This window comes from Manis pentadactyla, chromosome 14 (assembly GCF_030020395.1).
Source record: "Manis pentadactyla isolate mManPen7 chromosome 14, mManPen7.hap1, whole genome shotgun sequence".
Lineage (NCBI taxonomy): Eukaryota > Metazoa > Chordata > Mammalia > Pholidota > Manidae > Manis > Manis pentadactyla.
The window spans coordinates 6,326,335-6,350,562 of NC_080032.1; the positions used below are offsets into that span (position 1 = coordinate 6,326,335).

Consider the following 24,228-nt stretch of genomic DNA (forward strand, 5'->3'; position numbering starts at 1 on the left):
GACTATGCAAGGTCACATCCAAGATTTTTGAAGTTCCAGTCACCAGAGAGGTCTAAATAGGTGGTGGGCACAATCAGAGTGGTTTTTAAAAAGACTCTGACTGCCAAGTGGAGAGTGGCTTGGAGTAGAAGCAGAGATGAGTTAGGGGCTCTCCTGGCCAGACAAGAGGAAGAGGAAGACAGAGGAGAGCTGGGCGGGGAGTGGCGACAGAAGGCCTGGGAAGAAGTGGGTGGATGAGCAAGGTGCAGCAGAGGTGTACAACAGGGCCTGTGATCAACTGTGTGTGCAGAGATGCAGGGGGAGGATGTGGCAGCACCTGACAGGTTCCCCTTTGGCCTACGGCCCCTCACCACCTGCCAGCAGTTAGGGCACGGTTCTGAGTTTGAGGCACCACATGGCATCTTACCCCATTAGGCAGAGGATCCCAAACCTTGGAGTCAACAGAGGCTTTCCATTGCCTTTCTTCAGTAGCCATGCCACCTGCACACCACAGCTGGGTCATCCACTTAGAAAGATTCTCCTTCAACAGCACGAGCCTGCAGTTTCCTGATAGTACAAACCGCCATCTGCTCATTGGGCCTGACTAAGACCATCCTTGCTACTGCCCAAGGGCTGTGAGAAGACATCTTTTGGTGAACTCCCAGCCAGAGTCTCCAAGACAGTGAATTGTAAAGTCCTCCTTACGTCTGTGGCTGCCTCATTAGCCACTATGGCCCCAGTGATGGGACAGGACTGCCCAGCATGGATGGGATCACTGCTGCTGGGAGCCACGCTGAGGGCAGAGATGTGGCACGTGGCACTTTATTCCTGCTTCTGATATGTACAGGTATATACAGCGGGTGTGAGCCTATAGTACATTATTTCACAATATTATCTTACATCCTGTGCACACTTCTGGGCTGGAATTCTGCTCTAAATAGCCCACGTATGGTGGAGGAAAAGGACGCTCACAGGAGCCACCCCCTTTCCGAGGACATTCGTTGGGGCTGCCTGCCCCTTTCCCCAGTGCTGAGGCCCTCCCACGGGCCATCTGTACCTCCCACCTGCTCTCGGCGCCAGCTGCTTCCAAAGTGTTTCTATTCAAGTAGAAGAAACTTGTGGGGGGAAGAGGCATGAGCAACAGCCCCCACTCACCTACAGTGGCAAACTGCCATCTGCCGCCCAGAGCTGACTGATTCTATTGAATATCAATAGCAAGACCGGAATCCTCCCCGTCCTTCTGACCCCAGTGCAGCCCGGCCTCACGGGGCGCTGGCATGCATCTTCTCCACGCAGCTCGTCCAGAATGTGACCAGCCGGTTGTCGCGGTTGATGCAGAAGTCCATGAAGTCCTTCAGCAGCCGATCAGCAAACTTCTCATCCCCCGTGGCGCTCGAGCGCCATGTCTTGGTCAGCATGGTGTTGTAGGCCCAGCTGTAGCCAACCCGCTCCTCGCAGAACATGTTCTGGTTGGTGGAGCTGGTGGAGTTCCGCCGCCGCCGTGGCTGCCCCGAGAACTTGCGCTTGGAGTAGGGCAGCTGCAGGAACACCGTTCCTGCGGGGAGAGAGGCCCTGGGTCACAGTCACCAGAGGGTGCACAGGGTCGGCCACAGGCTCAGTCGAGGGAAGGAAGCCTGGTGCACAGGGCCAGGCCCCTCCTAGGGCTCACGTTCCTGCCACAGAGGCCACCCGCCCCACTTTTTGCCCGGAGCGCCTCACCTGTAACGTGGATGTACTGAGGCTTGTTCTCAGCAGGGAAGTTAAAAGCGGAGGCAGAATATTTATCTTGTACAAACCCAAACCTAAGGGAAAGACAGGAAGACACACTGATTAGGGCCTCCTTGGCTAAAGGGACAAAGGGAGCAAGTGTGGCTAATAGGACTCTGACAGCCTGAGCTCAACAGATCTGGAAAGATCTCTTTCAAGAACAAACATTCAGGCTGCTTATTTTGGTCTTCATCGCTTCCCAACCTCTACCCCTTCCAAGGGCTCACCAGCCTGCCTGGCCTCCTCTCATCTCCATGGTGGCTGAAAGCCCTCACCTCCCCATCCAGCCTCCCTCTGCCTGGCCACCCCTCTCTGCCGTACGACCCCCAGTGGCCCATCAGGCCTTTCTGCCACGCACCATCCAGCACTTTGTCCCTGCCTCTCGCTGCAATCTGCTGTCCCCCCAGGCTTGAGATCCGCAGCTCCTTGAGCAAAGGGTCCTTATCTGAATTTGCTTCAGCCACACCTCTCTCCCTTTCCTCCCTGTTCTCCCATGCTAAACACACAGTAGGCTCTCAGTAAAGGCTCTGAGCTGAAATGGAATGCATTATCTGAGTGGGAATTCTTATGCGTGAGGGGGGCCAGCATGAGGCTCTCTGCTTTGCTGTGTTCTGGAAATGGGCAGGAGCCATTTTTCATCTACACCTTGTTCTGTTCCACTTCCTGTCTACGGCTTGTTCTATTCCTGGTTTTTTTATTCTCATAATGCACATTTATTACAGCTCTACCTGCTAAATGCTATAAAGGACGTGTTAACAGATGTGGCTCCTGCCCTGAGTCTGAGGGGTTATGTAAGAAAGGCAGTGGTGAAGCAGAACTATAGGCAGTAAAATGCCTTCTTTCCCGGGCTGAATTCCTTGGGGAGGCGTGGGCTACACCCTATACATGTGCTGCTGGCTTTACACTGGCATCAACAACTATTTTGCCTCATTTCTTCCTTAGGTTATCAGGAAAAACGTTTGATTTTAAAAAAACAATTTAGCCACATGGGGCTTGGCCCCCCACTATCCCCTAGGGAAGCACATGAGCCAGGAGTGCAGAGAGGGCAGGGGTCTCCAGTCCCTAGGGAAGGGATGTGAGTGCCCAGAAAAGATGACAGAGGAGCTGGGGGCCACAGCAGGGAGGCCCAGGGAAGCTAGATACTTCTAACATGGAGATGGACCTTAGGGGTGGGCTAATGTTTCATTTCAGAGCCATGGTTCTACCCAGAGTTCCACTTTTGTGCAAAAGCTACATGTTGGACAGCTACTCTGGGCAAGGCACTCTGCTAGGCCTTGTAGAAGGAAACAAAAACAAGAAAAATGCATACCTTTGGCCTCCAGGGCCCCTAAATTAGTATAATAGGTGGACAGAGTGTATCGGGGAAAAAGGCAAAGAGGATTCACCTGGGAATCCTTAATGGAGCAAGACTGACAGGTGTGCAAGGGGGTGGGGATTTGGGGGGAGTGGTTTAAGTGGGAAAGGTAGGTGGGGATCTAGGTGGGAGGGGGTCTAGGTGGGAGTCTAGGTGGGAGGGGGTCAGGGTGGAGAAGTACGAGCAGGTTTAGGAGGAAAGACACACAGCAGAGTGCCATGCAATGATACACAAGGGCTGGACAGAGGATGCGAGGAAATCAAAGGCTGGAAAAGCAGGCTGAAGAGGAAAGAGCACCAGTTTAGAGAAGATACCATCAGGATCTGGAGCAGGAAGAGGATACTGTGAAGAAAAAAAGCAGACTTGACCAATAAAGTCCGCAGCCCAAGTGATCTCCAGCCAGCAAAGTACAATGACTGCCCAGTGACGTTTGAGGCAAGCAGGGTCAGGTCTGCTCACCAACTTGTCAGTTGTCCAGGTCTTCCTAATAATAACTACTGTCTACTGAGGATTTTCTAGGGGCCAGGAAGTGCAGAGACCCTCCCCACAACCTCGTGAGGGGGATGAACACAAAGGCAAAGCAGTTCTAGACTTCTCCCAGTTCCTCATCCAGATACCAGTGGAGGCAGAAGTGACCAGGCCTGTCTGCCTCCCACATCCGTGCCTTTCCCACCGACTACCGCACCCTCTACCTTCTACACCAAATTGGCAACCCCTCCTACCCGGGGCGGGCATTAGCTGCGATGGCACTCATTCTACAGCTTTGCTAAGGTTGGAGCTAGGTCTGTGAAGACAAGGGCAGGGTAAGGTGTAAAGCGGGTCAGGGCCAGCACGGGCAAGGAGAGGCGGAGACTGGACCTCCTCCCATGTAGGGGGTGTAGCAGCTGAAGGCGTGTGAATAAGGAGATGACGTGACCCTGAAGAAGGTGTGGTGAGAGGATTGATGATGCAGGAACAGGAGGCTTTGCTCTCACCCTGACTAACATGAAGCAGTCACTGGATACTGTGCTAGTGATGCTCAGGAGACAAAGCTGGGCTGGCCTGAGGGGAGACGCTAAGCCAGGGACAGGCTTTCCCTGGCGCACACATATTAGGTGCCAGTAAATACCTATTGACTTATCTATTGCTTTTTAATGATTTATTGTCTTTTCAAGATGTGTCCAGAGGCTCCTGACAAGTTTTACACTTTTTCATCTCATGTCATCTCCTGGATAACTTGGCTCTTGTTGGGGGCTAAGGAGGAAGCTCTATCCTATCCCCTAAACTGGAAGAAGAAAGTAATGAGGTCTGAAAACAACAGCTACAGGCACTGGTGAGCTAGTGCTGAGCTTCGGAACCAAGGCAAAGGGTCCTGTCAGGGGTAAGCAGCGAATTTGTCATTGGTGGACGAGGTCCATTTTCCCAGGAATGAAACAGATGGGGTTTTGCTTGGCAACTGCTGTTCAACATAAACACTGATGCCTTCCCCACTATTTCCTCTGGCCAAGGGGACCAACCTGTGAGCAATGGCTTCCTGGAAAAGGTGCATTCGATCCCAGTATGTTTCTGGTTCAAAGCCTGAAAGGAGGAGAGAACAAAATCCGAGTTGGGATTCCAGGCAGGGTACGGGACAACCTAGTCGGGCCACCAGCACCCTTCACTGCTCTCGGCAGTTCTCACCCTGAAGCTTGGGCTCCACTATGCACACTGCCTGCTTCCGGAGAGACCAGCCTCCATCCCAGGCAGGGACAGCCCACCGTGACAGCCAAGCATTCTCACCATCCTGTCCCCAAAGCTCTATCAGAATCTAGAAAGGGGTTGAATATGAGTCCTTGGCAACCAATGTGAGCTACCAGAGCTCAATATGAGACTCAGCCTAACGACTTCCTATGCCAAAAGCGGAAAGGAACATGATATTCAAGCACACAGGACAAGCTGTAAATGCATGCTTTCTGCTTTGAAGGAGCAAAAAGAAAAAAAATGTTTTATTAACCATCTTCCATTTCCCTACAAGGAAAGGCAATTTACAAGCTCCATTTTAGGGGTGGGTAAGTTGAAGCAAGTAAATATAAAAATGATTCTTGGAAAAGAGACTGGTTGGGAAGGGGAGGGGCGTGAAGCAGACGAGTGCCCGTCCCCCCCCTTCATCTCCCAGCCTCCTCCTGAGCTCCTGCGGGGCTGGTGTGAGGACCACAAGCTGGGTGAGGGGGTGGGAGGCTGAGGCCTGTCACACAGCCATAGGTGGCAGGCGGGGGCAGCTCTCGGGACTGAGATGCTGAGGCCTGGAGCAGTAGGGCACAAGACGTCCCAAGGAACAGGGGTGCCTGGGATGGCTGGGTTACTCTCTCTGCATTGGGAATTTTCTATCTAGGAGACACTTGAGGATTCTGGGCAACTAAAGAGCAAAAAAAGAAAAGGCTTTGGCTTTAATAGGAGAAAACACAACAGAAGATTCTTGTCAGATTTTTAAGGTTTTGAATTTGCTGTTACTGGAAGGGGAGATAACAGGAAGGGAAGAAGCATAGGAGCAAGAAAATAGATTTTTAAATGCAAGCCCTTATTCCTTTAAAGGCATTTCTTCAGCTGTAACCATGGCAACCAAGGGATGCTGCCAGTCTTTATGACCAGGTTACAACTGGCAGCTCACACAAAAATGTCCTCCAGTGCCAGCCCTGCCAGCAATCCTGTGCTGTTACAGTGAAGGTGGAAAACCCCAGGAGGGTCTTTAGATGGTGTAGGGGGAGATTCCTCTATCTCCTCAACACACTAAAAATAGCAGTCTGAGGAGGTGCCTGGCTGAGAAGTGTCAGATAGGAACACAATCACCTGGCATTTCAGGACTGCAAAAATGGTCCTCTCTCAGCCACAGTGAGGCTAAATGAGAAAGCACATGCGTGTGTGTGTGCATGTGTGAGAAGAGCATTTTGAAAACTCTAAGGATCACAGATCTATGGCCTCCAGCAGCTCCGTGGAGCCTGCCTGGAGCCCCAACTATTACTTAAACATATGTCTATATAAAAATGTCTTTTAAGATGTTAACAAAGAATATATAGACCTGCCTTTGGAACAAAAGCTGACTGCACTCCAGGGACAGCCTGCTACAGAAAAAGCATAGGAGCGCTTAGCTTGGCCTCTCCAACCTGGAGAGACGAGGCTGGTTCTCTGCCTGTATCATCTACCAAACGCGATACAGGCTTACAAGGGCATGGGAAGAAAGCATCTGCTTTAGAAAGTTTTTCTTTCACATTTATAATTTCTAAATCTAAGAAACTAAAGAGCTCCTGACATATCAGAAGCAACTCTTGCTTTTCATTTTTAAAACGATCATCTCTGAGCTCACTGAAAGCTTTGTAGGAGCAATTCCCATGTTCATCACAAAGAGCACCTGGCGGTAAGAAGTTCTGCACTATGAGAGGTCAGACAGTCTGCCCCACACCTGCCCTCAGAGTTCTGGGGTCGGCCCACACGTGCTCCCATTCCCACTGCTAATCCTGTTCCAGGGGAAGGGCTCTCTCTGACTGGCGTCCTGCCGTCCCCCTCCAAGCCTCCTCCTGCTCAGCCTGCCTTGATATGTGGGACTCAAGCCACATGCAGCATTCCAGGTGCTGAAACGCCACAGCTTTGTACAATAGGACACAGTTTCTTGCTTTGCTTTCAATGCCTCCCTTTTTTGACCTTTCTGCATGGAACAGTAGATTGGAGCCTCCTGCCAGATTCAAATCCCCGTGGCCCAAACCAGTAGGGCTAGAGCATAGAAAGGAGAGTGAGGGGAGATACCAGTGCCACTTCTGATTCACGAGCATCAGACCCTCTCCCACCCATCTCACACTCCAGGCCTTCGAGGTTCTTCCTGAGCTGGCAAGGCAGTGTTAGGTGCTCCCATTTGAGAAATGGGGATTTTGAGGCTCAGAGTCACTAGTAAGTGACTTGTCTGGGGTTACCCAGCCACTAAGACAAGAACCAGCATCAAAATCCAGATCTTTCAGCCCCTTGTCCAAAGGCTCCCTCCATGCACCGGCCTGTGTTGATTAGGGACCCACAGATGTGTCCTACAAGTAGGGGTTCTCACTCACGGGGACGGAACAACCAGAGGGGAGTATCTCTTACTATCAAACAGGTGCTCGCTGCCTTCTTTGAGCAGGCAGCTGATGTTGAGCGGGATGAAGAGCTGGGCTCGAAGCGGATCACCATACAGGTAACTGGGCAATGCAAAGGGACCCTCCAAAACGGGGACCAACAAAAAGCCACAGGAAGTGGCTTTTCGGTGCCAACCTTGGACCTGGTAGAAAGCAAAGAAACAATGTCATCTCCAAGTTCATTCAGACAGGAGAAAATACTTCCCAAGGATCGAAGCCACTGGAGTGGTGGCATGCCTACTGACTGGCATGTTCATTTATTAATGTTCACCGGCTCCAAACTGGTCCTGGGCAGAAGAAGTGCAGTTTAACCTGCTGACGAACACTTGAAATACTGTGTTGAGCACACAGCTCCTCTTTTTGGCCTGAGCTTCTGCAACGTCAGTGTTTCTTTTGGAAGGAAGAGAATGATGAGAGCTATTCTTGCCTCCAAAAAACCCTTCTCATTCTATAGGATGTTGGAGGAAGGTCACAGGATATATGTTAAGTCCTAATTTTGTCCTTTATCAAATTACTAAGTCCAAAGTAACAAATAGGAAAACAATCCACTCAGGCTGGCTGGAAGGGACATGACATGGGGTGCAAGATGACTGTGGTGGCCTCTGGCCAGAAGTGATAACCCCTAACCTGGCAGAAAGAGAGCCACTCTGGCAAACTACCAAAAGCTGTCTGAAGAAGGCTGATGGAGAACAAAAGTTTCTGGGACATAAAGACAAACCCTCTCAAATTACATTTTCCTAGGGAACAGTGGCAATTTTCTAGGTCTTAAGATACTTTTTATAACCATAAAACTGATGTATTTTTTTTAAGTTGATGTACATGGCTCTGGCATACAGATGAGATTCAAGTCAAATAATATTTCAAAAACCTACAGATTGGGCCATACCTTGACTTAAGCAATATGACTATGTTGAAAACTGAAGGGCAGTATTCTTATCTTTTTTCCCAGGAATACTTGTAAGAACAACAATACAACAATAATAAAAACCAAGATCTCTGTTTAACCAAAATAATTAATTCTAAGGCTCAACCACCTTTTTACTTTACATAGTATTTACTCTAATAAAATGTCATTTGTAACAAATCTGGACATTGCTTTAAAATAATAATTAACCTACACCAGAGATGTCTACAAACAATAAAATGATAAATGGATTAGCAGCTTCCAGTGAGTTTTACATGAATTGGTGTAAAAAATGTATTTTTGAAAAACAGCTGCTAAATTCCTCCGAGGCAATAAATATTCTTCTTCCTGCCAAACTGTGACTATATGTGTCTAAGAATGTTGCTGTGAGGTAGGATTATCTGGCAGGGCTTCGAAGGTTACACCTGCAGGCAGAGGCTCCGCTGTGCCTGGAGCGAGCGGCTGTCCCAGTGCCGCCTGCCTGGGGAAGAGCCGGGGTCCTCGGCAAACCGAGGATAGGCAGCTGATGTCCATTTGGGCCTGCACCATAAGAATGCTCCCCTGAGGAGAGTCTCTCCAGGGCGAGGACCCTCCAAGGCGCTCACGGCACGTGGATGCACATGGGCTGGGCAGAGACCCCGACAAATCTCCTCCTCCAGATGCTGTCTTGCGTGACAAAACTCGGCCTTTGAGCCCTGGACAAAACAAGAACCCTGTGTCATCAGCGGGTGCTGTGCTCGTTCCCCTTTGGTCACCGCCTAGCCCTTGCGAGCTCTTTCTGAACTTTCAGCTGCTCTCAGCTGTGTGATGAGATGCTTGGGCCAGTGTTAGAAGAGAGCGGGACTCAGTTGATGCTTTAGAAAAATATTCTTTTTGGTTGCAGGGGAGAGTGTATAAAAAGAGTAGCTGACTGTAAAGATGGCTAACGAAGCTCCTGGGAGATCCCGACAGCATGGGTTAGGAGTGTTTACTCTGTGGACACTAGAACCTGGGGACAGTTGTGGCAATGGCTTCTTAGTGCAGGAGTAATGAGTGACATGGTTAGACAGACAGGCCAGCAAGGACTAGGAGGAGGAAAGACTGGCACACGACCAATGGGCACTCGTGACCTTTGGGTTGGCTGGTTATTTCTTTGTCGCAGAGGCTGTCCTATGCTGTGTAGAATGGTGAACAGCATCCTTGGTCTCTACCCACTAGACATCAGGAGCGCTCCTCCACCATTTGTGATAAATAAAAATGTTTCCATATGTGACCAAATGCTCCTATGGGGGCAAAATCACACCCCAGAGTTAAAAGCAGCAATGCTCATTAAAGGGTGATTCATTAAGTAAACTATGATACAAACAAACAACAGAATATTCCATAGCCCTTAAAAACAATGAGGCAAAACAAAAACAAAAACAAGGTATTTTCTTATATTAATATGAAAGAAATATGGGTCATAGAAAAAATACAGTGTAAACAGTATATATTTACTATAAGACCAAAAAAACCCTACAATGTAAACAGTATATATTCCAAGATATCATATCTTTTAAAGAAGAAAAGGTAACAAGGCTTTATACATGCACAAAATCTCTCTGGAAATGTACTCAACAAAATGGTAAGATGGTTGATTTTAGATCAAAGTCCCAGGAAATGGGGTAAGGTTGGGAAAGAGACTCGCTTTTCACTCTATTTATCAGTGATTCTCAACTGGGGACAATACTCTCCGTCCCTGGGGAAATACAGCAATATCTGGAGATAGTTTCAGCTGTCACAATAAGGGTGTGTTCCCAGCACTTAGAGGCCAGGGATGTCACTTAACCTCCTACAATGCACAGGACAGGCCCCCATCACAGAGAGTTACCTGGCCCCACATGTCAGTGGTGTCAAGGTTGAGAATCCCTGATCTATATACCCTTTTGACTGAATATTTTACTACACCTAAATTTGTTAAAGAGATTATTCCATAGTCCAAGTGAAAGGTAATAGGAACCTGAAATTTAAAAAAAAAAGGTGACAAGAATCTCTACTAAGCATCCACCATGCTCCTCGCCAAGGTGAACCAGGGCCCCAAAAACAACACAAAGAGAGTCTCACCATCTCAAAGAGAACTGCCGCAGTCACTGCCATCCAGTGGAGCTTGATCTCAAAGGCCGCATTCAGGGAGAAGTTGCCATGATAGTAGCAGCTGCACCACTCCAGTCTGTCTGTGCGGTTATTCACATCCACGTCCAGGGTCACAGTCCTCTGCTCTGGGACAGTGGCAGCTACGTCAGCACACAGGAGAAACCCCGAGAGGGAGGGGAAAGGGGGAGTGGGATGAGGAGAAAGATATCCAGATATGAAATGGCGGAGTCACCTAACAGAAAATTGCAGGTTCTAGAAGCTTCCTGGAAATCACCTAGTCCAGGGGTTGGCAAACTTTTTCTGTAAAGGGCCAGATAGTAAATATTTTAGGTTTTGCAGGCTATACATCTGTTTCAACCACTCAACTCTGCTATTATAGTGTAAAAACAGCCGTAGACATTATGTATATGTGTGGGCTCAGCCATGTTTCAATTAAAACTTTATTTATAAAAAGAGATGGCTTTTTAGGGAAGTGAAACTACTCTGTATGATACTGTAATGGTAGATATACATCATTATATATTTATCAAAACTCACAGAATGTACAACACTAAGAGTGAACTCTAACATAAAACACAGACTTTGGGTGATAATTTCAGTGTAGGTGTATAGACTGTTAAAAGATGTCCCGCTCAGGTGCAGGGTGCTGACCGTAGGGGAAGCTGTGTGTGCTATAGCAAGGAGCATATGAAACCTCTATGTACTATCTGCTCAATTTTGCTGTGAATCTAAAACTGCTCTACAAATAAAGTCTATTATAAAACAACGAGTAAACAAGCAGATAGTAGGTGAGATCTGGCCAGTAAAGCGGTAGTTTGCTTCCCCCTAATCTAATCCAGCCCCTTCATTTTACAAATGAGGACACAGCAGCCCATGGAGGGGAAAGGACTTGGCCAGCATCATAGAGTCAGAAACCCGGCCAGGCTGAACCTCAGATATTCCAATTCCAGAGACCACGATGGGACACAGATGGCCCAGAACACAGTGAGGAGGAAGTCTTGCTTTTCTGGTTTCAACCCAGGAATGCCATAGTTCTATAATCTTTTCTCAAGAAATGAAGCCTCATAACGAGCTTAATGCCCTGTTCCATCAGCTGTGTGTTGCTCGAGGATTCTGGGTTGCTATCAAACTGGCTCATGCTATCTGGAACTCCTCCTCAGAAACCCTACTCAACCCAGGATAGGGACATTAGGGAGATAAGTCAGATGACCAAATTCCTGACCAGACTGAAGGTCTGAAACGGGCTCAGAGGTAAAGGAAAGATCAGGGCTCTGCTCTGCCTAGCTGGGCATGGCCAGACCTGGCATTTATAAACTATGATCAACCCCTTGCCCCCAGAAGTTTAATGGCATTTCCTTATCTGAAGCACTCAGCTTAGTTCTGGGTTCTGCAGGTAGAAAGTGGATAAGTGCTGAGTGGCTTTTATCACTCACAAGGATAAAATGGCTCTGAGTCAGCAATTCTAATGAGCTGCTGGGAGGCAGTGGAGTGATAGCTAGACTCTGAATGGCACCCAGGCAGACACCATGATATTCAGCTGCCAGGTGTACAGGTGATCATTCTCTCAAAACTAGAACATGCAAAATGGGAAACATTCTTGATTTGAAGTCACAAGATCTAAACTCTGCCATTTACTAGCCATGTGCCCTTGAGAACGTGGCTTCTCTCCTGGTTGAGTCCCTCTCTGCAGAGTGAGATGGTGCCTGCCCTGCTGCACAGAAGACAAGTGATGATCAGGCAAAACATGGATGAGAGGGGGTCACAGTCTCCCCCTCCTGCCTTCTCCTCTAGCCTCCCTCACTTGTAACTCCCCTCCCATTCCTACTATTCCTTCCTCCCACTTGAAGCCCAAGTGCACCAATGCTCAATCTGAGGCCCGCTGGTGACTCCCATGGACACTGCTTCAATGTCCGTGGTACTTAGGCTGGAGAACTGGGCAGCTCCCATGCTAAAAGGCTCATCAAATCTAGTTTCTGTCTCTGCCTTGTGCTCCTGATTCATGATCCCGCCAGAGTAACCCTTCATTTGACAGCCCAAATCAAAAGAAGAAAGCTTTACTCTCTGGTCTTGGACACTGCAGTCCTCCCCAGGGGACAGCCCCAGTCACAAAAGAAGGGCACTGGGTAAGCCCCAGCAGTGATCCTGCACATCTTGTCTCTCCCATCTAGTACATTACGTTCAGAACAGGCTGGTCTGAGGAAGCCCAAGGGCATGCGCTGTTCAGCCAAGTGGTCACAGGATCAAGATATCACTAGCTTTGTACTTGAGGGGTTAGATTTGACAGTACAGATGCTGCCAGCAGGCTGATACTCCTGAAAAGGCGCATGCTCAGCTGGGTTGCAGCTTCCGGTGAGTTCTCTGAATCACTCCTTGATTCCGTAAGAATGGACTTACTCACCTTGGGACAGACAGAGTCCAATAATTATGTGTAAACTGAGAGGAGGAGCAGGCTGAGAATCCTTCAGCTGGGTCACAGCAAGGGGGCGATTAATGGCCTGGGAGGGGATCAGTGTCACCAGAGCAGAGACTGACCTCAGGTAGGGCACTGAAGCTCAAGTAACAATCAGAGGTGCCCAAAAACAGAATGAGTGATCTCATAAATGAGTGCAATATTGGTGGGAGTTTTCAAAGAACAGCTGGCTGGCTGCTTATTAGGAGTGCTGCAGAAAATGTCCAAGCATCAGGGTGTAGGCTAAGGTGCTCTATGGCCTCTTCTGACCCCTCTATACAGCAGGTTGTCAAAAAAGGCTGAAAAGTAAAAGGTGTGTGAGTGAGCTTTGGAAATGAGGTGCTGCTTCTTCCAGGGCCTCAGATGCCACTGTGGCTTCGCAGCTCAGCAGTACAGGATGACAGGGGTGGGGACGCAGGAGCTACCGAGCCAGACAGGACCATGTGCCACCACCAGGCATTTCAACACAGCTTTCCACTGAGAAAAACAGCTTTCCAATGAGAATTAGAAAGTTTAAGAAGGAACATGTCAAGATAAATAAACAAAAAAGAGAGCAGGTCATTAAATGAAACACAGGCTTTTCTATCCCTATAAATCCTGTTCATTTTTTTTCTGAGAAAAACCCCCAACACTGAAGATACTCCAATTTAAAGACAACCGATCTTTCTCACTTAAGTAAATGACATAGTAAGTCTATATTCTTACTTGAAAACACACTGGGAAGAAGTATCTCATATCCTAACACAAAGGTCTGAGGGATGTTACTGGATAGAATTAGCTGCAGTGGTGCCACGTCAGGTTTAAAAGGAAAAGAAACCCCCTTCCTTTGGGAAAGGTGATGAGCAAAATTCCACTTTAACAATCTTGGGAGCCACTAGAAAACTAATAAAAGGAAGTTGTCCTAGAAAACACACACCAGGAAGATTCTGCCTGGTTTCAGAATCACTGACCCCCTGACACACATATGCAGACCCCTAGGGAAGAACACCCACCTCATTAACTACCTGCTGAAGCCATAAATCCTCTCCTGTCCTACTCTTCCTCTTTTTTGGACACATGACCTATTTTTCTATATGCTGCTCTTCTTTGAGTGCAATTTTCTGAAGTAACTAAGAACTGAAGCTAAAGTTAAATGATCTGAATCTCCTCTTGAGCTCAAGAGTCTGGCAATGGAGAGAGGGTATGACCAACCTGCTGAAGAAGGAGCCTTTGGAAATGAGGATGCTCATCTAGAGTATGTGAAGACAGCCTCCAGACTGAAATGATGATGCAAAGGAGACAGGTTCTGAAGCATTTCCCAGAGGCAGCAACTAACCTGGGAGTCAGTGCAGCAAGCAGGCTGGGACTGTGTACACAGCTCCACGGCATGCAGCCTGTCTGTTCACGGGCTGGGGACCTAGTGACAGGCAGCTTGTCTGTTCCCTGGCTGGCAGCATTCTCAACAGGATGAATGGTACAATTACTGTCTTTCTGACTATTTGACAATTCATTGTTTAGTCTACGAAGGTCTGCTGACTCCAGACTTAATGTTCCAAATCCAACTTTCTCCAATTCTAACAAACTACATTCCTTCACCTTTTTTTATATGTTCGACATTTATTTGTGACAAGTCTACTATGTGTCAAGTACCACTACGTGCTGGGGCAGCCAGCGAATGAAATGAAGCTCATCACCCAGCTTAAGTCTCTGTGGAAGGGGAAAAGCACATGAACTGTGCAAACACACACAATGGCAGGAATGAGAAGAGCAAATAAGACTGAGAAGCAAGATGAGGGGCCCAGAGTGGGCGGGGCGGGGTCGAGGATGGTCTCATCCATACGGTGACCTTGGATGGAGCAGAGACCTGACGGAAGTGAGGGAAGGAGCCCTGAGGGCACCAGGGGGCCAGGGCCGCGGGTGGATCCGAGTTCTCAGTGTGTTCGCAGATGTGCACGGAAGCTGGTGCGCTGAAGCCGAGAGAGCAGGAGATGCGGCACGGAGTGCGTGGGCCACATCGTGGAGAGCTTGTGGGCTGCAAAGACTGGCTCGCATTCCAAGTGAGCTGGGAGCCATGAGAAGATCCTGCCCAGAGGAGGAACAGGGCCTCAGCTGAAAGGGTCTCTGGCTCCCATGGAAAGTGGATTATGGGGAGCAAGGGTGGAAGTCGGGAGGCCAACTGAGAGGTAACTGCAATAATGGAGGCAGGAGATGACGGTGGCTTAGACCGGGGGGCCACAGAGGAGACAGGAGGAAGTGGTCAATTCTGGAACTATACAGAATGTGGATATAAAGATAGAATTTGCTGATGGACTGGGTCGCGATGGAGGGCAATGAAGAGCATGAAGCCAACTGAGTTTTCTGGACCGAGTGCCTGGAATGAGAAGGGAAGGTTCAGGGAGTAGCAGGAGCTTTGTAGGAACACTTCCCGTCCAGTCATCTAAGAGATGTCAGGTCAGGAGACGGATGGATGGGTCTCCAACTGGAGGCCCTGGTCTCGGATGGAGGCAGACCTGGGGACGACCAGCCCCAGGGGAAGTGCAGGTCAGCACACCAGGCGAGATGCCTTGGGGCCTGGCAGTGAGGGCCCGGGCTGAGGCCTGGTGCAATAAGGTTGACAGATCGGGGAGCTGAGGAGAAACAGCAAAGGAGGCTGATGAAAGGGGAGGAGGGCCGAGAGAGCGGGGTCCTGAAAGCCAGGCAGCAGCAGCACTTGCGGGAGAAGTTAGGGGTATCTGGCCAACGCTGCTGACGAGGCAAGGAGGCCTGGCACTGAGCACCATGGAGGTCCCAGTAATTTGGGGAGGAGCTGTTCCAGCAGAGGGGATGGACAGAAACCTGACTTGAGCTTTTTTGCTTGTTTTGTTTTGCTTTACTTTTGACAACATGAGAGGCTGTGTATCTGCAGACAGTGGGATGTTTTGGTGGAGGGAGTACTCAGAGAGGCAGCTGGCCCTTGGAGGGCTGAGAGGGTGGGGTCCTCTGCACAGGCCTTGAGAGGAGCAGAGGTGGCGCATCCATGGTGGGGACAGACATGGCTATGGGGAGGGCAGAAGGCAGGTGGAATGTGGTTTACTTCCAATGCTTCAGTCTGCTTGGTGACACAGGACGCTGAGGGTGGGGAAGGGGAGCTGAGAGGTTAGAGGTTTGATGGCTCTGCACTGTGAGTGAGGGACATGAAGACAGGAGGTACAGGGTTGGGGGCAGACTGGAAAGATGGCAAGAATAAGTGGACATAGGTCCTGGTGGGATCTGAGTTACTAAAGCTGGGACTGGAGGGAGTGTGCTGGAAAGATGAGAGGGGAACACAAGACAGCCACAGTTTTGGAGCATGCGGCTGGAACCTGGAGGGACCCTTCATCACTCAAGAAGCTGTGCGCCTGGGCTGGGCCATCAAGTAAGGCATCTGAAGTTCTGACAGGCTTTGACTCCGGTCCTCCTGGGGCCGTAGTGCAGTGTGGTTAGAGCTCGGAGGGAGTCCCAAGAAGAGACTCCAGTCCCAGCACTAAGTGGATACAGTGCCTGGGGAGGTATATTCACCTGTCTGAGCCTCAGTTTGTGAACTCTAAAGGTAGATACCATACATCCGTCACAGGACTGAGATGAAGATTAAGTGAGATAATTTTCTGCTTGGTACAGTGCCTGACACATAAATGCTCTAGAAATCACCGTTTTTAGTGTTACTGCACTGCGCCACATCAGGCAGGGCTAGAGCAACCACGGATGCCCCGCTGAATGCACAGGGGCCCCGGAGTGGGGCTTGGTGGAGAACAGTGCTTCCCACCACCCACCCAGCTCCTGCTCCAACCACGCATCCCACCCCCATGCTCTGAAAATGCCCACTTGCTCAACCTGACACCTGTTCAGGGAAGTGATTGATTAGCTTCCGGGCCTCTCGGGTTCAGCAGAGCTCTTGGATCTTGGCTCCTCACTGGAATCTCTCAATTCCCTCTAATGCAGTGGTTCTCAATTGGGGGAAATTTTGCACTCCCAAGGGAACATCAGGCAATGTCAGGAGACATTTTGTCACACTGGATGATGGTGGGGGTATACTGGTAACTAGTGGGTAGGAAGTACAGGAAGTCCATGCCTCTGTGTTTCCAAAAGACCCCAAGGAGGTAGAGAGAGAGAAGCACAACACAAGGGAGAGGGTAAGTCGTGACCACGGAGGAGGGGGCACTTCTCACACCTGGCACTCAGCACACTGGGCGAGGGTGTAAGGTAAAGGCGAAGTCACACCTGGGTCCCACTGAATCTGAGGATCTGGAAATTGCGGTGACTATTAACATTTCCATTCTACCAGCAAGGTAAGAACTCCAGCTAGCTGGGTGTTTCCAGGCAAACTGAGTAGAAGGTGGAGTCTGACTGGGGTCTGGTGGATGTTATGTTGGCTTCCTCCTTAGAGGCTTTTCAGGATCTCCCCAACCTGCCACTGAGATACAACCCCATGATGCCTTGCCTGGAGCACACATTTGAAAAAGTGCTCACATCTCAACTCATCAGTCCAGTCCTTGAGGGTGGAAGTCCCATTTCCTACTGGAGGCCACCGCCATTCACTACGTAGGCATTCACCCGCATCTGAGAGCTGCAGGAGCCGAGGAAGGCAGGGAAGAGCTCTGGCTTACACCCCTGACGTGGTAATCACATGTCGGGAGAAACGACTAAGGGGAGATTCATGCTCAGCATAAGTGTCTGGAATGGATGACCTTTGAGGTCCCTTTGTCTTCTGAGATCCTAGGACACTACAGTCGAAGGGAAAGCCTCTAGCAGAACTCGAGCACCAGTGAGCACTAGCTCCCATCCCATATCCTGAGGGCCCCTTGGGAAAAGTGGCCACCTCGTCTTTTCTCTCCTATCCACGCAGGCTTATTTGCACCTGTCCTTATTTGAGAACTGCTGAACACTGTTGGTTGGGAAAATAATGGACTTGACCCACTCAGCCATGGAAGCTAGCACAGGAGCCCACAGTGCCAACAGGGTGGCCGATGCCATGGCAGTTCTAATCCTGGTCCACATGGCATCACTCCCTTGGCTGGCTGCCACTCTCCCTCAGCCACCCACATTGGCATCCCCAGGTCTCATCTGGGTTGGGCACCTACCTAGAAGTGCAGCTGCCTGGCTCCGTCCCCCAAAGCTGCGGCTGAAGGAGCTGTGCCTGCTTGCATAGGACGCTGGCCGGCTGGGCAGCCAGGGCAGGAGGAAGGCAGGAATTTCCGAATGCAAGAGCTCTTCGGCCACAAAGGCCACCTCGAACCACTTGCGCTGGAAGCTGGCAAAGTCGTCCACCGCAGTCGTGTGCCAGGTGGTAGGCTGCTGCATGGCCACTGGGAAATGCAGGGAGGGAGAAAGTGCCCTCAGCACAAATGCTTATTTTCTTACTGATACATGCTACAATGTGGATGACCCTTGAGAACATGTTCAGTAAAAGAAGCCAGATGCAAAAGGCACATATTGTATGTTTCCACTCAAATGAAATGTCCAGAATATGCGTCTTTAGAAACAGGAAGCAGACTGGTGGTGGCCAGGAGATGGGGAAGGGAGAGACTGGTAGTGCCTGCTGATGGGTACAGGGTTTCCCGTCAGGGCGATGAAAACAGTCTGGAATGAAACAGGTGGTAGCTGCCAACACTGTGACTGTCCTAAATGCCATTGAATTGTTCACTTGAAAGTGGTTAATTTTATGTTATGTGAACTTCAATTAAAAAAATATCTATTTTTTTATCCTTGGTTTCAGACCCCAAATTTCAGAGCATATACCAAAAAGTGAGTTTTTTCCAACTTGAAGGTAAAATAGGTATATACTGGTCAAACTCAGAATTTAAGTGAAGTAGTGATGGACACACCAGTGGCTACAAGGGCAACTCCCACAAAGATCTACTTCTGATATGTCCTGGGTAAAAGAACACGGCGAGTGGCACAAGCCGCTCCATCTGATGTATATATGATTCCTTAAACCCAGAGGCCGAGCAGCATTTGTCTGCAGGATGGGAGTCACTCCCAGCCAAGGGCCCGGCGTACTCTGGGTGGACTGGAGACACCAGTCTGAATCCTGAGTGCCTCCAGTGCTACCCAAGCCAGCTCCCACCATGCTGGAGACTGCTCTCTAGGAGATTATGTTTTCTCATTAAAAGGGAAAAAAACAAAACAAAATGTAAGATGTATCTTGGAAAACCTGCTAGGACATGATAATCTTTCTGGAGGAAGAAATGGAGTCTAAAGGCTAAATAAGTAAAAAGTGCTGTTAGTTGCAGATTAGAGCCTGTCATGTTACACTTAAACCACCTGCACTGGGTGGAAAGCAGTATAATTAAAAATAGTGACCAAAAAATGACTCATGGGAATTTCATCACACCAGGTCCCTCAGCCTCTTTTAGGTTTATCTTCCATCCACAATGTTCCCAGCATTTTTCTGTAGTTTTAAGAAACACCTGTCACTCCAGTTATGCTTAAATTCCTACAAATGCTTAAGGAAGTTGATGGATGCATCAACTTCGAATACAAAATATAAAATCATATAAGGAGCTCAAGAAGCAACATCCTTTGAAAGAGCAAGTCACCAGGAAAAACACCTGCCCCTGTGGGCAACAGCATTTGCCTCATCTCTGACCTCGGTCGGGCTCCTTGTCCATTACTATCTTGTAGAAATAGAAGCCATAGATGAAGGTCCGCCAGACTTCACCAGATGCGTGCATGATGAGCTGCTCTTCCAGCATTTTCTAGAAGGAGAGACATTGACACTCTGAAATGCTGCAGAGTCTCATCTTAGAGGTGCAGTCCTCTGTTACACACTGGAGTCAAGGGATGAAAGGAGCACTGAGGGGACCCTACCCTCCACCCACTCTCAGCCAGGACGACTGCACTATGTCAAATGTTGTGCCTGGTGTAAATTACAGTGTAACTTTAAATTATAGTTACAATCTACAGTTTAAATTACAGTGGCATAATTATATACAAGGCAAACACATATGATAATACCATCAGATACTTCAAACATAAAGTATAAAGAAAATGCAGGTATGCCCACCCAACTTCAACAAATTTTAACATTTTGCTATACTGACTTCAGAGCTTTTTATTTAAAAAAAGAAAATCTCGATGGACTCTTCCATGCACCGTTCCTCATTTCTCTCCAGAAATAAATGGTTAGTGTCATGTTATTCTCATGCAAGTTTTTAATATTATTATACAGACATATACTGATAAAGAATGAGGTATTTTCATGGGACTTTAAATTTTAAATAAAGGGCACAATACTTTCATATTTACAGTATTATCATTACATAAATTGGTTTCCACTCAACATCACGCTTCTGACATTTATCACGTTGATACACGTATACCCAGCTCATTCATTTTACCTGCTGTATGTAGTAGCATTTTATTGCATAACATTCTAGTTCTGATGGTGTAAATAAATTCATCAAGTGTTTGCTAAGGGCCTACCATGTGCCAAACAACATGGTGATATGGAAATGTACAGTAAGAGGTGGCCTAGCCCTCAGGAGCCCAGTTGAAGTGGGAGACCAATGATACATAGACAGAACCGCCATTCTGTTGAGCTAAGTGCTCTAACAGAGTAAGCACAAGGCACCAGAAGGTTCCGGGAGGCAGGGCCTTGAATCCAGCCTCTGGTCCTGACTGAGCAGGAGCTGACCAGGTGAAAATGGGTGCCCAAGTGCAGAGGGAGGACATTCCTTGGCAATCTTTCACAGAGACTGCTCCGAGGTTCAAAAGTACAGACTTCATCCAGAAAATTTCAGCTCAGATGATAAATTCTGCAAGACTTCTAAGTCAAGGGATAGTGCCTTTCAAAGCAAGACCTGCTCTTTCATCAATTCCAGACAGAACTCACACTCATTAAAAACAGATCCTCACCCCAACCTGCAAATCTCACTACTGGGAAGTGTGGCTGCTTGAGAGACTGGCCCTGGTTTCACGGGGGCTTAAGCAGATGGTTAGTTCTGTGGGCCCTGCCCTTGCTGTCCCACCTGCATGATGTCGATGGCCATCGCCTGCGTCTGGACACCCTCCACGTTGTTCACGAGCCAGTGCACCACCTCGGCGCTGATGAAGCAGCATGGGGAAAGGCCCTTCTGTTCGGAGAGCAGCTGGACTCCTGTCCTGGGTTCCAACACAGTAGGCAGGGAGCAGGGTAGGTGTGCGCAGAGAAGATGGACAAGAAGGGCCTCCCACGAAAGCGTTTAATGTTTGAAGTGAGGATCCCCACAGAGCAAGTCTCTACACTATTCCTAGACCCGGGGAAGTCCCATGATAGGACAAAAGAAGGTGTTATGGGTTGGGGGGAAGGAGAGAGGGAAGGAGAAGGGGAAGGAAAAGGGATCTCACATTTATAGACTACCTATACTTGTTAAGCATCATAATAAGTAGTTTACATAATTATTTCATTTACTCCTTCTTTCAACCCTGCAGCTTAACCACTACTATCCCACTTTACTTGAGACTCAGAGAAGTCAAGTAACTTACTCAAGTTCTAACAGCTGGTGAGCAGCAGAGCCAGGTATGACTCCACCAAACGACACCGCCTGAACATTGCTATGACTCAGGCCTGCAGGATCCCCGGCCCCTGCACTTATATACATGATGAGTCACTTACGAGGGGTGCTTCATGGCTTCCAGGATCTCCACCAGGGTAGAGGATGATGTCAAGGAACCTGCTGCCAGCTGCTGAGAGCTGAAACACAGACATCCAGTCAGCAAGGAGAGGCAGCATGCTCAGTCAAGAGCATGCGTCTTAGGAACTTCCCTCTGCTTCTTACAGAGCTGGAGACTGGGGCAACATTGACTATGAAGGTACTCAAGCAAATTCTGAACAGCTACATCCTAGGGATAACTCATAGGAGGTTTGCTACTTCCAAAGCATATATGTTAAAAAAAAAATAAAAGAATCAAAGTGGTTTTGTGTCCAAACTTGCTTCCCTTAATAAGCATTGCTCCTTTTAATAATCTGCCTCAACCACTTCCTAGAAATCTCCCTAGTTTTGCCCCAAAGGCTTTTCACATCATTTGATCTCACAAGAGACCATGGGGGACAGACTCCCAGTGTCATCACTTCCCAGCTATAGGGCTTTTCTTGGCTTTAGTTGCCTCATCTGAAAAGCGGGGATGATACTATTCCTGTCTTTCCAAGTTGTTGTGAGGTTAATGTGTAAAATACTGAGCTGATAAGGACAAAGCTCCAAATGGTAACCAATACTAAACAAAACAACATCAACCCTTCAAAACTCGGAGAGGTCAAGGAGCTGGTGGAGGTCAAGAGCTGGGAAGTGTCAGGGCCTGGATTTGAATCTATGTCTGTCCAGATCCCAGATATTTCTATCACCTATTGCCTATGTTCTTTCTCAAAGGTAACGGTCTCTTAAAACATGACTAATACTCAGCAACTGAGCCCAGATCACTGGAACACACATGGCCACCCACCATAACAAATATGGGGCTTGTACAGAACGTCCTCAAGCTCCTTAAAACTTTCCCCTTCCTCAGTCCCGGCCTCTTTGTCCTATACAGAGGGTTCAGGACACGCCTAGAGCATTTTAGAGTTTCAGGGTTAAAGAAGCCTTCCAAGACCCTGAACTGAACCTCCTCCTAATGCCTGGCTCCCCGCTACAAGAGTCTGGACAAGAAGCTGTCCTGTCTGTGTGGCAGAGAACATCTTCAAAGGCAGAGAACTCAGCTCCTCCAAATGCAGCCCATTTCCCTGTGGCAGTACCAATTGCTAGTAAACTCTGTGTCATAAATTGGAAGCTGCTTTCTGTAATTTTCAGTCATTGGTTCTGATTTATTATCTTTGAACTTTTCATCTCCAGCCTAAACATCCTAGTTCCTCTTTTCTTCAAAAGCAGAAGAAAACCTGATGTTCTACCCCTGTGAACAACAAGGAAGCAGAGAAATGCACTAGGCAACCTCCCAATGTCCTCCATGTCCAAAGCTGAAAAGTCAGCCAGGCTTGACAGCGTTATGGGCCTGGGGAGACAACAGAGACTTGGGCAGCCCAGGCCTGCTGCTGCCTCTGCACTGATCACCATCACTGCTGGCCACTTAGCTGAGTCAGTACAGGGAGGCAACACAAATAGACCAGGCAGAATATTATGAAATTAAAACTAACACAGCTGGGAAGGAAATATAAAAAGAAAATTTTCATATTTGACAATGGCATTAAAAGCTGGGGCACTTGCTCAAGCAAATGAGGTCCAAGCAGCTCTTTTTGCCTCTGGATACCCAGGAATAGGAAAACAACAAATATGTCTGGGCACAATTAGCAACTCAGTAACTGCTTGCGCATTTCCTCATGCGGCATAAACTGACCACACGCTGTCACGTGCAAGGTGACTGAACAGGACAGACGTGATTTGGGCTCCCTCTCAAAGCTCATGCCCGCATGGGGCATGACACTTTTCTGTATCTCTACAGGAGCCTCTTAGCCATCCTGGGAGGAAGACGGGGCACAGGCCATTAGCTCCATCAAACAGGTAAGGACTGACTGGCTCTGGCTCCCAGATATAACCCAGGCAGAGTCAGTACTTGAGCTTGGGATTCTGGACTCCCAGCCTCCCCAGCCTCTGAGGTTAGACCGGCCCCACTGCCCAGGAGCATGAGTTCAGCCACTCTGAATCTCACCTGCTATCACTGGAGTTTGCAGAGGGGAAGCTCTGCTCCCCTGAGTTCTGGGAGTTCCCAAAGGTCTGGCTGTTGCCTCTGTCCACAGACTGGCCTGTGCCGACCCCTAAACTGGTGCTGTCCAACACTGGGGTGGCTGTCTGGTCCACAGACACCTGTAGATTTAAATATGAACAAAAAAAAATTCTTGAAGGCTATTTACATACATGGTCCTTTCTGTTCCTCTATCATGCGCAGTCAGTCCCCAGTTGTCCCTGGTAGCAGAGCTGAGGGAGTCTAGGGACCACACCCAGTCTTGTGTGAGCTGCCCTTTATCAGAGCAATGGGAATTCCCATGCACACAGCGAGGCTGACAGGAGACCGTCATTCATGGTAAGGCATCAGCACCAAGGAAATAGCTCCAGCACCTGACCCAGATGACGGGAATTACACTGAAGAAAAATCTTCACGAAAGAGTAAAGAAGTCAGAACATTCCTTATGAGACTGGGAGGTAGGCAAGAGAACACAATGGGAGACAAACAGCCGACTATCCCATCAAGCACCGTGATTACCTGCTCACACTTTTCCACCTCATCCTCCTTCCTGAGTCTGTCAGTGGCACTACCAGTCTTCCGACTGCCCAGGTTCAAGCCTCAGAGCCATCTGATAGCTCCCTTCTCCAGCTCACCCTCTAAAGTTAGGCATAGTCCTGTGCATTCCCCTCTGCCAACTCACACGCATCCCCGAGTTATCCCAGGTCACCACTTCTGCTCAGGCCCATGTTTCCTACCACCGGGAAGGGCTTCAAACTGTCTCCTGACTCCCCTGAGTGAAGCCTTTCCTCTGAAAACCCTACCTCTGAACCACCTCCACTTTCATCATCCTCAAGGACAGTCAACTCCATTGTTCAGTTACTCTGAAATCTTTCAAGTGTCCCCATGAGTTACCAAAATGAGA

At 48.7% G+C, this 24,228-nt stretch overlaps 1 protein-coding gene across 16 annotated transcripts in view; it reads right to left on the minus strand.

Moving 5' to 3' along the window:
- Positions 1–773: 773 nt before the first annotated feature.
- The window catches only part of DEPDC5 (DEP domain containing 5, GATOR1 subcomplex subunit), a 112,089-nt gene continuing 88,634 nt past the window's right edge, over positions 774–24,228 (minus strand). For 13 of the 16 annotated variants that reach the window (XM_057492365.1, XM_057492362.1, XM_057492364.1 and 10 more), the window contains 10 exons: positions 23,292–23,446; positions 21,271–21,348; positions 20,645–20,777; positions 19,264–19,372; positions 17,756–17,980; positions 10,202–10,371; positions 7,187–7,358; positions 4,597–4,657; positions 1,699–1,781; positions 774–1,534 (listed from right to left, as the gene is read on the minus strand). In XM_057492365.1, the coding sequence (XP_057348348.1) occupies positions 1,242–1,534; positions 1,699–1,781; positions 4,597–4,657; positions 7,187–7,358; positions 10,202–10,371; positions 17,756–17,980; positions 19,264–19,372; positions 20,645–20,777; positions 21,271–21,348; positions 23,292–23,446 (1,479 nt within the window). In that variant the 3' untranslated portion in view covers positions 774–1,241. The other 3 variants (XM_057492363.1, XM_057492376.1, XM_057492375.1) reach the window with 3 other exon arrangements.